At 39.6% G+C, this 16,756-nt stretch overlaps 1 protein-coding gene across 1 annotated transcript in view; it reads left to right on the forward strand.

The window, feature by feature from the left end:
• Positions 1-1,565: 1,565 nt before the first annotated feature.
• LOC114554064 (metabotropic glutamate receptor 4) overlaps positions 1,566-16,756 on the forward strand; it is a 141,956-nt gene continuing 126,765 nt past the window's right edge. The window contains exon 1 of the mRNA XM_028575640.1: positions 1,566-2,462. Coding sequence (XP_028431441.1) covers positions 1,923-2,462 — 540 coding nt within the window. The 5' untranslated portion in view covers positions 1,566-1,922. The remainder of the gene's footprint in view (positions 2,463-16,756) is intronic.

The following is a 16,756-nucleotide window of genomic DNA, read 5'->3' on the forward strand; positions in this document are numbered from 1 at the left end:
CAGCCGTTGCTGATCCAAGGCTTCAACCCACTCTGCTGGAAAACCAATGTCTACAGCTCTATTCTGTTCCCGTGTGCAGGGAGCTTGTTCCTTCAGAGCCTATTTCAGCTTCAGGAATGAACAGGGTGTAGATATGAACATATGAGGTAGCTTGTACTGGCATATTTCGTGTCTTTATGACATGCATGTATTGTGAGTGTCAGAAAAGAGAAAAAGAAAAAAGAGAAGGGAGGAAATGATAGTGTCATAGTGTGTAGATGTACATGACAGAATGTAGTTTAGAAACTCCAAATCCAGCTTGAAATCTGCACAGAAAAATGGATGTTTTCAATGTATTGAAGCTCTTTTTCTGTGTGATCACAAGTGTAAACTATTTATAACCCTTCATGGGCAAAATAACATGCACCAGTGTTCTGGATGATAGTTCAGTCATTCTGAAAATGTATAGTATCTTCCGATGTGTTCATTGCTGCTTTGAATCAGAAGTCAGCTTTCTTATTGCAGTGATTTCTTAAGGTGGGTGGGTATTTTTTTGCCAACTAGATATAAAAGCTGCTCTCCGTCTGTAATCGCATAATTACAATTTCAAACTCATGTCTTAAACCATGCCCCCATTGGTTTGTTGTACTTTGCTAGAACGCAAGGCACAGACTTTAGACAAGCTTAAGAGACTCTGAGACCCACTTATGAATTCCATTCCATTATAATATATGTAATTGATTTTGCCTGTAGTAAGCAGAAATACCTGGGTAATGCTGGAGAGGTCCATTTGGCACAAAGAGATATCAGCTTTATCCGTAACTTATTTAGTCCTTTTGAACTTCCCTTTAAAACCTTGATGTTTCCGACGCTTTGTCAGGCTTTGAAGAAGTAATGTGGCAGCAATGGTGGTACATTTTCTAGAAAATATTGATTTCTTAGCAAATCATCAACACAGAACAGCATCCAAACTGCTACTGCCAACGGCAACAACACATTTTTGTATTACTGGAACCGTAAAACAGGCAGCACTTTTTCAATTTGATGTAAAATCTGTTTGATGTGAAATCAACAGCAAAAATAAGAAAACATAATGGTCAAAGAATACCACACTTCTATTGTGACAGTGGCTGAGTGCGTCCGCCGACAAGGTTAATAGATGACTATGAAGCGTGAGTATCTGACTCTCAGCCCTGTCAACCTTGAGTGTCCATAGAAACCTGTTTGATTTCAAAATGGTAGACGTAGGAAGACTATATAAGAGAAAGAAATGAGTTTGAGAGCAGAACAGTCTCTTTGTTCCACATAATGCTGCAATGAAAAGGTTAAGCAAAAAAAGAGGTATTGAAAAACTCATACCAATACAAATCCCTTTGCCTTTTTTCAGTTTTCTCAGTGCACTGTCTAACTACTCTTCTCTTTTTCATCTTTCAGGAATTCACTCTGAAGCCTGTGGACCTAAGCAGGCCTGGGGGCTCTGACATATACCAAATCCCTGCCCAGGGGAACAGGGGAGATTAAAAACTTCTGATTGAGGTGGAGAGGAAAGAGACACAGAGGGAGAGGGGGGGAGACGGAGAGAAAAAGCTCATCGTTCACCTTTGTTCTTTCTAATGCCCCAAGTGAAGGATCTCCATAGGCAAGTCTGTGAATAACAACAGACACAGGAGCAGCTGCCCACCACTGTGGTCAAATGATGGAGTGAGGGAGTGAAAGAGGAGAAGAGAACCGGATTACATTGTATGAAATAGCAAAGCTCATATTCTACATAAATTGAATCCTGGGGGGAGGGGAGAGACATGAGAGGAATCTTTTTCAGTGCCAACTGCTTCAAGAGGTATTGCAATTAACCCTCTGGCCATCATAAAATAATACCTGGCTTCTGTTGTTTTCTGATTGCTGGGTTTGGTTGTACCGTGTGGGTCTGTGCTCGGGCCGCGGCCATGTTTCAACCCCCGGCTTATACACCGAATCGGACCAGCCGGATTCTGGCGCTGCTGCTGCTTGTTCTTCTTCTTCTTCTGTACAGCTCCCTCAAGGCCGCTCAGGCTGCCAAAGCCAAAGGGCCGGGACACACACATTTGAACTCCATCCGCATTGACGGGGATATTTCCCTAGGTGGGCTCTTCCCAGTACACGCTAGGGGCCACGATGGCAAGCCATGTGGGGAGCTGAAGAAGGAGAAGGGTATAAACAGACTGGAGGCCATGCTCTTTGCACTCGACCGCATCAATAATGACCATAATTTGCTGCCCAACATCACGCTAGGGGCGCGTATCCTGGACACCTGTTCCAGGGACACTCACGCCTTGGAGCAGTCGCTCACCTTTGTGCAGGCCCTGATCGAAAAGGACGGGACAGACGTCAAATGTCTGGGTGGGGGAGCACCAATCATCACCAAACCTGAGAGGGTGGTGGGCGTCATTGGAGCCTCCTCCAGCTCCGTCTCCATCATGGTGGCCAACATACTGCGCCTGTTCAAGGTAAGACATCACAACAGCACAGTGATTTTGTTTAGTGAGGTTTGATTGCCCATTTAGTATGTGTGAAATGAACTGAACAAAGAACATGAGCTGTATCTGCTGTTGAATACTGTTTGACACTTATACCTGTGATTTGGGATGTTTTTGCTTTATTGATCCTCTTATATATTTGCTTGAATAATTAATCACACTGGCTGAAAAACAACAGGAGCTGCTGAACATTGTGAGAGAACAATATGTGTTAGAGATCTGCTGCCACACAATGGACACTTTAGAGAGAAGATACGATTGGTAAATCTCATCACTCTCACTGTTGCCCTGCAGGAGTTGGTTGCTAAGCAGTGAGCGGTATTGCCTGTCACAATACAGAAGTGATTAATAGGCTACTACTTGATTTCATTTTTACCCCCATAGCCTGTCTTCCAATCAGTTTGTTGCACACATCTGCTTACACCGTGAAAAAAATATGTTCCGTTCATAGACATTCAAACATTTGATGAATTATTTAGCGCATATTTTATTTTCCATCCAGCCGGGCATGGCAAGCGTAATAGCTCTTTCTACTTTACTAAAGGAGTGATTGCTATTTACTGCTCGACTCACTGCAAAATAATACAACTTTTTTTACTTTTGAAAGAATTACTTTTTATAAAGTACTGTCATGTGTTTTAAATTGTCTCAAGGGCAATTACACATATATTACTCATATTACTCAAATTCCTTTCATTGGGACCGGCGAGGTAATGGCTTATTTAAATTTTGTGGTAATTAAAATGAGGGATTCTTCCACAGATACCACTAAGACTTCAAAACCAACTTCAAAATGTATTTCAGATCCGCTGTGTTTTGCATTCTCCTAATAAACTGATTATAATCCTGCTTCCAAAGTTTACCTTCCCCTTTATCTGGCATGAAAATTCATGCCTGATCCAAACAATATTCCCTCTTGTTTGCTTTTGAGGCTGATTCAGTGTCTTAATTAAGGACACCTCAGAAGGCCAGGTGTTTACTGTCACCAAAATGAACCCTAACCTTACCGATCACAGCACCCCTAAAAATTGCTGGGGCTGCCCCTTAAATGTTTAAGATTCGGATTGTCAATCACGGCTCTGCAGATTTGCACCCCATTTTGATAATTGATGCAGCAAACCAGGATAACCTCATGCAAGGTTAGAAGGTTTTACAGACCTTATCTTGTCTCAAAATTACACAACTGCAAACCTATTGTAATTAGTGTTTCTACTTTTGAACCAGACCAGACTGGCACTGTTCCCTCCTCTGCCTTCCAGTGCAGTCAACACTATGCCAATGCCATGCTGGAGAGATTCTCTGCAGTGTGATAGTGAGCTATTATTAGCTATGAATAGGACACAAACTTTTAATTTAAATAATAAACTGTGTGAATCTAGTGTCTTTACATCACTGATGATAAGTATATAGTATTATATGTGAGTATAGTGAGTTTTGAGGGTAAAACATGAGACTTCACATGTTACACTGTAGGAGTTTAGGGTGGGAAGGTGGGTCTTTAGGTGTGCTACACTTTAGTGTAACTGGGCCGAGACCATGAATACCCCAGCATTAGTCATAGTTCTAGGTTAGGTGTTGAATATTAATGAATAAATAAATAAATATATATGTCACTATAGATGATAAAATGTACGAACTGCCTCACTACATAAAATCGGCATCAAGTAGCCCAATTGGATTTCGGTACAACCCATAGACTGTAAATTTAGTGGACAAGCTTTCGGGTTTGATAAGTGAAGCCAATGCAGAAGTTACTTAAACCTAACGCTGCGGCCGCGTCATCCTCCCTAGCTCAACACTCTAGTCAAAAATCGTCACATCCAGTTGCAAGAAAAACAAGATGGAGACGCTCGCTACGTCCACGAATTTTGTGTCTACGGTACATCCCCAGATTTTGGTAAGGGTGGATACCAGGCTTTCATTTAGTTTTTTTTTTTAAATGTTTTTTTTTGTCAATTAGTTCATCTAATACTCCACAGCAACAGCCTGCAGTATATGTATGATTTGCTAAGCTCTCTGATTCAAGAGTGTTACAAACCACATGGGATGTATCCTGCTTGTCGAGGCCCCCAGTGTTTACCCAGAGTGAACCCAGTGTGACAGAATAGTTTTTTGCATCTATTATTTGTTCTAATGTATTAATGTTATTCTTTTTCTCAGCGTATTTATGCATGGGTGTGCTTTATATCTACCCATTGATAAACACATAGTCATTTAAAGCCCTGTGCATGAACTCTTCATTTTTTTCCTGTCTCTCACACATTAAATATGCGTATATGTGCGCTCACACAGGTAGGAGTCGGTGTGGGCCACAGTAATGAGCCCCGCCAGCAGCGTGTTCTTGATCCCTCTCTCACATGGAAGCCTTAAATCCTTCGTCATTAGCACAGTGCTCATTCCCTCTTCATTAATGCACGTAAGTGGTGTCCTTGCATATTTAATTTAGATTTCTCTGATCTCCTTTCTCTTTATCCTTCAATGTATATATTAGCATTCCCCGCTTCTGACTTTTCACATTCAGACAGCTGGAGGTTAAGAAAGCAGCTTCATTCAGACGGCAGGTTGAGTAGATCAACACTTTTTACCAGTTTATCTTCAGTTTCTATCACTTGGGTTTCTGAACCACTGTATTGAAAATCAAACACTTACCAAGGTAGTCGCTAATCAATCAACATCCACTCTAATTGAATAACGGTCATTACAACAATCAAAAAAGAGACAAAGCTCCTGACGTGATGTAAAGCGGTCTGGTCAGTTATATAGATTAAACGGTAAACCTTTTTTATGGAGAGTGCTGTGCGGTCATTTAGGAGGGGTCTGTGGAGTTATGGCTTCCCAGGAATCTACAGGTCAGCCAGATGCCAGCTGGTTCTCCTGGTCCTGATGGACCTGCTGATGGCCCCTGGAAGATAACCAACTTTACGACCGTATCGTTACACGCCCTGCGCCAGCAAGACATCATTTGCTGCATGATCTAGCATGCAGAGGGAAGAGGGACAACCACGTCTACTAGCACTGCAGCTAGACATAAATGTTTGCTTTAAATGGAGGCAATGCATGCACACGAGTACAAACTCAGCATACAGATGAAGACGGGCAGTCTCTTAGACATGTAGACATGCACATTACTGTATTCTTGCCCAAGCGGACACACACACACATACACACACGTACAAAACTGTACCACTCGCATACACACATACCATGTTTATGTACACTTCACACAAAGAAACTCAAGCATACACAAAAACAATCAAGCACATTTGCACGCAAACCACTTTAAACCCAGCAGCAGCAGCAGCAGCACCACCCTGGTGTAGTTTGCAGGTTTACAGAAAAAGTGTTTCCTCAGCACTCAGCTGCATACAGATTAGGTCCAGAGCAGCTTGATGAATATTTTACTCCAACCTTATGTAACGTTAACACGAGGACCAGGAACTGTAGCTCAAGAACATTTTAGTTTTGTTCGCCAAGAAGTGGGAGCTGCTGTGACAAGCAGTTGGGGAAAAGATAATTCATGATCACAGACAAGATATGTCAGATGATTACATTATTCATTTGCGTAGCAGATGCGTTCATAAAGCTGACACGCATCACAGATTGTACAACCAGGTCTGTCCCTCTTGACTCGTATATCAGCAGGAGATCCTAACAGGGATTTCATTTTCAACTCAACCATAGCAAAAGTTTGGCTCTTGTTCAGTGTAAAGAAAAAGTATTTTTTTCTTTCATACATTTCATTTATTTTATTCTGTGGTGCACATAAGTAGCACAATAGAGAGGCGGTGACCCAGGAATAACAAGCTCAGTGCATTCTAGCCTTTAATGCTCACTGGAAATACTTTTGGTGGCTCCTTGTTCTGACATTACAGTTTACTGCTGGCTGGACAAAGCATCTCACATTCACTGAAGTGGCTAGTTTCAGCAGTAAAGGGGACCACAAAAAAAATGATCCATTTAGAGGAAGAAAAGTAGAAGAAAAATGATTTTGCATGCAAGAGACCACTGGCCTTCAGCATCCCACTCATTCTGACATTTTCCCTTATCCTTAGTTCATGCTCTTGTTCTTAACATTTTAACATTGGAGACTCCGAAGCTGACATACTGAGTTATTGTTTATGCACCTTGCCATGTGTGTAGAAACCTTCTCAACTCTCTTGCGATGGCAAATCATTTGTCTCAGGAGGTCTCAGAAACAAAAAATGAAACATGAAACTATGTGATCATTCTTTTTACATTTGATCCATACCTGTGCTGTTACTATGCTGCTCTTGCATGCCATGCCATTGCCATAATTAGTGTTAGGCAGTTAAATTGTTCTCAACCCTCATGGGTTAAGTGCTTTAAACTGTCAACAAAAAGTAAAGCAAATAATATTTAGTGCTGGATACAGCACAGACTATGAATAGTTTATTAGAGATTGCCCTGAGCTGCTGTCTCTGAGCCTTTTTCTCTCATGAATTAATGTGGGATTTTATACATGATAACATTGCTGGTAAAAACATGTAAATAATGAACCACCGTATTGAATAATACATTTTTAAGGAAGATTAGCAATTATGAATATACTGGCTGTTATTTCAAGTATAGTATGGATCAACGAAAGTCCATTTTATATATATATATATATATATATATATATATATATATATATATATATATATATATATATATATATATATATATAGACAGTATATAAGAATGGACCAACAGATCCCGTTGCTCTGGACGGAGACCAGTGAAGGATATTAGAAGCACTTTCCCGGTGAGCGCTGAGCGTTACTGCGCAACCTCCAACTGAGAGAAACGACGTAAATGTGACGTGAGCAACGTGTCTGAAAGTTGTAAGTCTTCTGGTAGCTGTGCCAAAAGAAATCTCAATCATTCCTAATCTTGCAGAGACGGAGAGCGTAAGGAGATAACATGGGTACAGGCTAATTATTGCTAACTAAAATGCTAGTTAACATTAGTAATTAAACCTAAACAGCTAATGTTAGTCGAAAGGCAGAGAAATGACATAATTTGTGAGCATGTTTTATCATGCTCAGGAGATATTACATAAACCTGACGCCATACTTTTTAAAATCAAATTCCCAGTCTGAATGTTGCTAATGTTTGCTTTTAGTGTTGCATTTGCTACTACCATGACTCATCTCTGAGCGTGTCTATGCTTAAAAAAAAGCTGCATGACAGCTTGTAAGGTAAAAGCTATCTGTGTCGATCTCAGTCAAAGTATATACATAAAGCGGAAACCCAGCCACACAGCATACTGTGAGGAGGATGGCAGATATCAGCAGTTGACAGTTTCTTTCATTACTCTTTGAATGAGCGAGCCGATCCATTCTGCAGCTGTTTTGTGGTCAAAGCTCCACCTCATCCCTCTTTCCAGAAGTGCTCACCATCTGCTTTGTTGCAATCCTTTTTAGTGAGTTAATGGTTATTTTCCCCCAGTTGAGCCTCTGCTCCTGCTAACATTTGAGCTTCAGGCCTGTTTGGTAAAATCAGTAAATGTTAGTTAATGTACCAAAAAAAAAATCATGTTCTCTTTTCTCTCTTTGACAACAAAGGACAGAATGAAGGAAAGAAAGAGAAGCTATGTTTAGTTTGTCTCTGAAGCTGATATTCAAGTCAACCTTTGTACTGAAGACCTATGTAATCATTTTTTTTTTTTTATTAGTTGATTATAGGTTTTCTGTAAGAACCATTTCCTCCCTGTCACCTTTTTTTAAAACCTCTTATTTGAGCATTGAGTAGCATTTTATCTTTTAGCCGCAGGGCTTGTACTCATTTGGAATGAAGCAATAAACTGAGCAGGACTTCTATAGAAAACTTAATCAAAACTACTAATTTAAATGCATGCTTTTTGTTTTCATTTAGAATTTGAAGTCAGACAAAATTAGATCAGAGGTAAAATAACGTAAAAATTCACTGGAAAAGTAAGGTATTGATCTTGCGGTAGAATTTTTTTCTGTCCATTGTTTTCTGTATGTATGATAGGAATTTAAAGTTACAGTCCTTGAAATCTAGCAAGTGGTTTTATTTTATATGGCTCTTTACACCGTGTTTCATCACTGCTTGGTTGGAAATTAGTTGCTGTGTTTATTGTATGTTTTTCATTGGGGTTTCCTACACTTTTAAGTCATTTTCATACATGCACTGCAAACCTGAAATGATCTAGACTTAACTCGGGGAGCTGTATGTGAGAACAAAAATGTCTGAATCAGTTGGATCAAACATAAGCGACCAGTTCCCTAGTACAAAATCTCTCTGCGCCGAATGTGTGAAAATTCACAGCAAACTAAAGGGCGTGTTGATTATGTTTCATGCTGCTTGCACAAAACTGGAAGGTAACAAACATGACAAAAATGACTTGATTTACATTAATCAACCAAAAGAACCAAAATGTTTAACTGGAGAACTGACAAGATTCGTGAACTTCTGTTGGGCATGACGCCAAAATCATCAGACAAATTTATGGAACGGGAAGATCCTGTGTTGTTTATGACCAAACTATGATTGGCTCAGTGTCAACTTCCTTGAAGACGGGTAGTTTAAAACTATTGGATCTACCCAGAGCCAGTCTGGATCTGCCGTAACCAATTGCTAATGTTTGGTCGTGACGTCGGCTTAGCATCGCTAGCGTTCGCCTTAGCCAACTCCTTCACCACTAACGGAGCGAGCTGGAAAATCAAACTTTTCTCGAACCCCGTGGGGAGGAGGGCCATAACATCATGGCCACCAACAAAACTCAGCAAAGACTGTTTTTGCTCGGGCTTTAACTTCTGGATATTCAGCACCGTTGCCACAACGGACCGAATGACTTTGCTCGCATCTTTCTCCGCCGCCATTACGGAACTCACCGAAGGTTCCCGAACCTCAATGTCATCGTTCTCAGCCACTGCCTCTGTTCGGTGATTGGACCGGTAAGATTTTGACTGGAGAAAACCCAAGAATATACTGCAAACCCAGACGTAGTACTGGGAAAATGAAAATTGAGCGGAAGTACGTAGGAGGGCAGAGCCAGGCTAACTCCCAGCCAAGGGGGTAAGCTTCGCTTCAGATCTCAAACCTCCGATGGCGCCATTTTGTTGCTACAAAGGTACCACCTCCTATTAGCATTCCACTGACCGCCATTTTTTTTTTTTACGTCACTTGACTGCAAATAACTTTACATCTGAAGCGTTTAAAGACTCTATTTGTCCATTGTTTAATTCTAAAGAAACACGACAATGTATAAAAGGCTCCATTATCTTGTACCTCACGTTATGGCTCCGTAGCAGACGTTTTTGTAAAAATAGGCTAACGATTGTGTCATAACCAAGTAGGGCTGAACAATTAATTGCATTTGCGATAATATCGCGATATGTTAAAACGCGATTTCCTAATCGCAAAGGCTGCGATTTGGTCTCGATTTGATGACTCGCGAGAGCAAATCAGTCTGCACTACGCAGAGAAAGCATCAACTTAGCACGCTAACGCTACACTGTACCTTGAGCTGATCTCTGTCATTCAAACAATTCTGAGTTGAAGTTTAAAACTTTTACAGCCATTTTAATAAAATGAAGGGTTTTGTTCGGGCTCGAGTCCATACATGCAGTTAATGGATACAGGCACGCAGAACTGAAGGCTTGGTTGGCAATGAGCTAGCTCTGATTAGCGGTTAGCTCCGGTTAGCAGTTAGCTACGTTATAAAGATATGGGTGGAGGAGCAGCCACTGAGAGGGGTAACAATCAGACTGATAAATGACAGTTCGGGGAGCTTTCACAGCAGCGTGGCCGCGGTGTTTCAACGGTTTTATTAGTACAGTTAATCCCACGTAGACCACCAGCAACTAACGTAACGATAGCCTCTCTGAGCTAGTGCAGTGTTGACGGTGTCAGCACGCAACTTCACGAGGGGGAAGGGCTGGAGGCAGCTCCTCTCTGTGCACTGTAAAAAAATATATGTGTATATATATAGTATATATATAATAATATATAAGTCATTCGGTCCGTTGTGGCAACGGTGATATATATGTGTGTGTGTGTGTGTGTGTGTGTGTGTGTGTGTGTGTGTGTGTGTGTGTGAATGTATATATATATATGTATATGTATGTATGTGTTTTTACTTATTTAACTGTCTAGTGTGTAATTCTGTGTTGTTCATACTATACAATGATTTATTGTTTGTCTTTGTTGAATAATACAGAAGAGAAAAAGAGCTTAAAAAAATAATCGAATATCGAATCGCAATATTTGGGGAAAAAATTGCAATTAGATTATTTTCAAAAATCGTTCAGCCCTATAACCAAATGACTTACTGTCGCACGGTAGAGGAATTACCGTATAGTACAGGAGAAGCTCGCAGGCAGTTTCGACTTACAATAGCTGTTTAGGTTTAATTACAAATGTTAACTAGTATGTTAGTTAGCAATAATTAGCCTGTGCTTATGTTATCTCCTTACATATACCTACACTCTCCGTCTCTGTAAGATTGGAAATGATTGAGATTTCTCTTGGCACAGCTACCAGAAGACTTACAACTTTCAGACACGTTGCTCACGTCACATTTACGTTGTCTCTGTCAGTTGGAGGCTGCGCAGTAAAGGAAGAGATCACCGGAAAAGTGCTTCTGATAGCCTTCACTGGTCTCGTCCAGAACAACGGGGTCTATTGGTCCATTATATATATGTCAATGCTCCCAGCGCCACTCCTCGTCCAAATTAAACATTATTTCCAGTAAGTGATGAGAACGTGTCTGACACGGACAATCTCCTGTTGTGTGCTACATATCTGAAAGGCAAACTCTGGACAATGTCTAAACCCTCAGGCATAGTCCATAGAGTTCATATATGAAAACGGCTTTAGTGACTCTGGATCAACCTGACCAGTCAGTCATTTAATATCTGTTACAGTTCTTTGAATTCTAACCTTGTTGTGGCCCCCATACGGTGAATTCTTAAAAAATGGGTTCATGTGATGAAATTTCATGCCTCATCTCACCTTGTTCTGATGGTTTTTATTCCACTATCAACCTTCCAGTGACACAGTAGAATGACGGCCCTGTGTCACAATTGATTTAGCAGCTCATTTGGGAGAATGACAGCTAAATCAAGATAAACTAGTATCAGCCCATCGAGGCATCTCACTTCAACCAAACCCACTCGTTCAGTGGGCCAGTGACAACATGGTCGTTCACAGTGAGTGCTTCACTATGAAGCCATTAAAGACTATTTTTTTCCTCTAAGTATATTTCCTTTAATTGCATGCAACAACTTGACATGTTTAAACGTGAGTCATATACTACAGTAAATGGTTCAGTGACAAAGGTGTATAATTAGAGACACATTCATGTCATACTGTGAAAAAATAGCAATTATTGTTAGATTGACTTATAGATTGCAGTATAAGCACAATGAGAATATATTACATTTTTATTAGACAGAAAGCTGGACTGTGTCAGTATTGCTTCAAAAAGGGAAACTGCATCACAAATTGAAAGATAGTATAGGGCATTGTTGCTTTGTAATTTTGAAATGAAAGTCATTTTGGCCAGAGTACTGTAAGTCATTGTGGGAGAGCAGATAATAATCCTGCTCAGTTCATGGAGGTGATATTTTTCCATTTTCTGTATTTTCCTATGCCATGTTTCTTTTTTCTCCAACCCCCTGTGCCCTCTCCGTCCTCCAACTATTCCATTACCAAATTGCTGACTGTCTGATTGTGCAGCTATTAAGCCAACACTTTGTTTTGTCCTTCTTTGATGTTTAATAGACAGTAATAGGATTAATCTGTCTCAGTTTTTGATTTTGATCAGTGAGAAATTCTTACACTTACCTTAACACTTAACACCAGAGAGGGTTCAGTATCATCCACGTCATTTCATTCTGCTCATGCACACACTGCCTGCCCCTACAGTGCAAGGCTCTGTCTGTTTCAAGACATGAGAGGGGCATTTTGTGGGGAAGTGTTTTTGTCCTGATTTGGCCAAATCCTAAATCAGACCCCCCAGTTTCAGTTCCAGCTTTTCACAGGCTCAAATTTGATGGAAGGATATGCTGCAGTGCAGAGCCATTTCCTGCACGTCTAGCAGACCTGTGAAGGTGTAGGACAGTTTGATACTGTGTATTGGTACTGGCTGGTTATGATGTTCATGTTTTAAGTCTGTGGTTTCCAATATTTTTTAGCTTAAAGCCCCTTAAATCTACACATTGTCTCCATGCCATCCCTCGTCTCCAGTTGCATACGTCTACTAGTTGTGACCAGTTAAAGTAAATGTGTTTTCTCCTTCTTGTGTTTTTGGAATAATAATCATTTGAGTTCTGAAAAAATAAATTGAGCCAGAAACCCATGAGACACAAAGCAAAGATTAGAGGAAAGTCTAGAAATGATTAACAGTATTTGTGCCTTAGTTTTTTAAGGTTTCCTCTCATTTTGCACACACTCAGATTTATCTCACTAGTCCTTGAGGATGTCTTAACCCCCAGATAAAAAAAAAAACACTGTTTCAGGTTGAATTTAACCACTTGTAGAATGTAACTACTTTATCTATTAAAGCACACCGGTCATAATTTTAATTAAAGGATTTTTTTTTTAAGTACAATTGGTCTTGGGGGAATTGTTGGGCCTGTGTAAATTATAGTGTGGTCTAAACCTACTCTATCTGTTAAAGCTATAGTGTGTAGTTTCTGTCTCCCCCATGAGGAATTCTAAGTAATGACAACAAAACTGTCGCTGCGTCCACATGATACAAGCCTTACCAACGCACGCACCCCCACCCCTCCTCCACGCAGTTGCTATTAGCCAAGGAAGGCACGGAGGATTAAAAAAACATGATGGACTCTTCAGAAAAGGTAATTATCTTCACTCGAGCTTCTACCACACAATCTTCTGAACGTAGCCATACTGAGAAATAGAGAGAGTTGTGTGGGGCTGATAGTCTAAATTAGCTTTGTAGCAACTCATTTGGCAACGGCTTGAATGTAACAGACGTTTATTAATATCAAAAAGTTATGCACTAAAGCTTTAAGTGTCCTAAGAAAACTTATTTTATGATTTGACACTATAAATAAAATGGTATTAAAAAATTGAAAAAGATGGGTAGCGGCTAAGGTGATCAAATGAGTTAGTTGTGTTCTCGCTCTCGGTTGGGACGGTTTGCCTGCACAGTTTACACACAACCAGAGCATGTGAGTGGATCTAGAGGGTTTTGGATGGAGTAGGGCTGGGCGATATGGACAAAAAATCGTGATTTAATCAAATACAGGATACAATACAGTTTCCTTCCCTGTTTGAAAAATATACATCAGCAAAACAGAAATAAATGAAAAGCCATAATAAATAAAAGCAGGCCTACCTCTTGAGATTGCTCTCTCAGTTTCTATAACAATAATAAAATAATTTTTAAGGGTTTCACGATTTCCATTCTAAATCGAAAAAAATTGATCAAAATTAGCTTTTACTTCCAATAATCAAAATCAGGAGGAAGAATCAAGCAGGAACAGCGATTCTCCCACTTTTTTTTACTACCACACCTAGTTGCGCACGTCCGAAGAAAAAAAACTTAGTTTACCGGTAGCCTGCAGCTGCACTTTTCCAGACACCATGGCCACTGCCGAAAACAACAGAACTTTAAAATCCTCCTGCTTCCCAGAATTTGCCATATCAGTCCAACTCTTTTTACATTACACCTGTGCCTGTACATCACACCAGTTATAAATATGACTTTCTATGACATGAAACATGTTGTGTTATATTTGTTTTATGAATGGGGTATGCTATCCCCATACGCTAAATGTTACCTATAAAATATTTTCTGATTCAGGTTTTTTGAGTTAAAAAGTAACTTGTCATCCATTCTGCTTTGATGTAATGAATGAACCGATGAAATACAACCCGAGTGCACTCTTAGCACTCGGTAAACTGGCACATTATGTTTATTATGGCTTGGTTTTCCACTTGTGTTATTTTACTGCTGGGTGAGTGTTGATTCATGGTGACTGACTCATCGTCTGAAAAGGTTCTGACAACACACAAGGCCGCAAGACAGACATTTCATAACAACAACTGTAAGAATATATGACAAATATGTCTCTGAAATTTCACAGAGGTAAATTATTTTTTAAATCGGGAACAATTGCTGATAACATTTCTTGTGATCTTTTGTGATAGGTGTTTTCTTTCTCTTCAGTCTGTTTGTTTTGCTCGCATTAAAGAGACAAATTACTGGTGGCAGGTTTTGGCCTCCTCTGTAGGATTTCTGTTCGCTGCATGCTGTGTGTTCCTGTATAATTATATTGTTTCACTCTATAATTATATTTTTCTTTAGTTGTGATCTTATCTCACCAAATCTAAGTGACTGATTCTCCATGCAAATCAGACAGAACAACATTTCTGTGTCTTCAAGAGTTGATAAACGTCCACCCGGAATCATAATCCAGACCTTCTACCATCTGTCAGCTTTCTTAACATGCCAGACACTCTTGTGTTTGTCTGTATGTGTGTGGGTGACTGGAATGGAACACATATGTGCATGTGTGTCTTGCAGGCTGTGTATTTACTGTGTTTATCTGTTTAGTAATATGAACATTTCTCCACTTCAATGGACATGTTTCCGTTAAAACAAACGATGTGAAAACTGTATTCCCTCATGGCTCAAATTGCTGTCAACAGACATTAAATTTGTATTGCACAGAATCAATCAATGTTGATATTTTTTTCTTTTAAAGTGACAGTTCTAATGTTTGTATTTGTGTTTGGTGTTGGTTAACCATTGAATGGGACGGCAGTATGGCTGTTCTGAATGCTTTGAATTTTCAATCGTTGCCATGGTAATCAACGTCCAAATCAGTATTCGAATGCTTCGTTCTTTTTTAAAGTTGTATTTATTATAGTATAATTAAGCTATAATATATGTATTATCCAAACAATCCTGAAAAGCCCTTGAAATAAGGAATAGTAATCCCACAATTTCCATTCATGCATCAACTTTAATTATAATTAGTTATTCTCAGATGGAGCAAGAGGTGTGAGACCTGCATAGTTCAGGTTAGTGTGGAGACTATAAGTTGCCTTTAGGTGTGAGCACACTAACTTAAGTGGCAGGCATCATCTTTTGGTTGCCAAAAGTACAAAAATAGTTGCCATTTTTAGTCATTATTATAATTTAACCTTACATTTTGAGTAATTAAGTTATACGTCAGCCTAACAATGACATTTTAACATAAAAGACACAAAAACAAATTTTCATTTCGTTTTTTCTTTCAGGTTCATCTGGTCTTTTGTCAGTTAAATAATTCGCTTGCGATGTTGACATGATAGTTGAGCTCTCACCCCACAACTTAATTTGCTTCACTCTTGTTTTTAAAACCAATGCGTATGCGCACACGAGTAAATGCACCAATGCATGTGTAGCGTTGTCACGTGCAGTTGTCTGTTTCCGGTTGTGACTGTAAAAAAATATCCCTAATGCAACAAATATTTCAAAGAATATATGTTTTGGGGTGCACGTTTTGCTGTTTGCTGTCCCTATGGTCTAAGCCCTTTTCTTCGCCTGTATAACCTTAACTCTGTTATGCACAATCAAGTTGTAGACGTCATTTATTTCAGGATAACCTCGGCTATCAGGATGTATGCTGCAGGGATGTCACATGAATGTATAAATTGTTAAATGACTATAAAGACAAAAGAAAAGATTAAATGGAAATTAAATCTCACAGAAATGTATTGAAATCACACAGAGAACAATAATGGCCAAGCCTATTGGCTTTTGAAAAGTGTTCTTCCAGGTGTTGGCAATCAGGGGAAACAGAAATAAACTCTGTAACTAACAAAAATATAAAACTATTTAGGTTTATTCCCATAATAGTACATACACTTTTATCCAAAAAGTTGTTTCATCTTCAATGTATTATCTGTCTGCTATTTGACATCAGTAAGCCAGATCACACTAATTTCAGCCTCCAGGCTTCTTTCTGTCATCTCACCTAGGCCTATGTATTCTCCCAATACACAAACACAGCCCTATTATATAAGACCCTCCTCTAAAGGCTCTCTTTTCACTGAGCAAACTCTTTGAGCACATTACAAACAAAGCAGTCAGTCAAAATTTCCCAAATCAAAGATGGCTGCTGGCTAACGAAAAATAGATCGCTGTTTCGTACAAAACAGAAAATAGCCGTTCAATCGTGGATTTATCGCTCTGGATCTGCGTTCATGGTCTCCGCACAGGCTCCGAAAAGTCCTTGTCTTCTTGGCTGGATTTCTAAGCTTCTTGAAGGGCTAGG

The sequence above is a fragment of the Perca flavescens genome, chromosome 4 (genome assembly GCF_004354835.1).
Source record: "Perca flavescens isolate YP-PL-M2 chromosome 4, PFLA_1.0, whole genome shotgun sequence".
In the NCBI taxonomy this organism is placed as follows: Eukaryota; Metazoa; Chordata; class Actinopteri; order Perciformes; family Percidae; genus Perca; species Perca flavescens.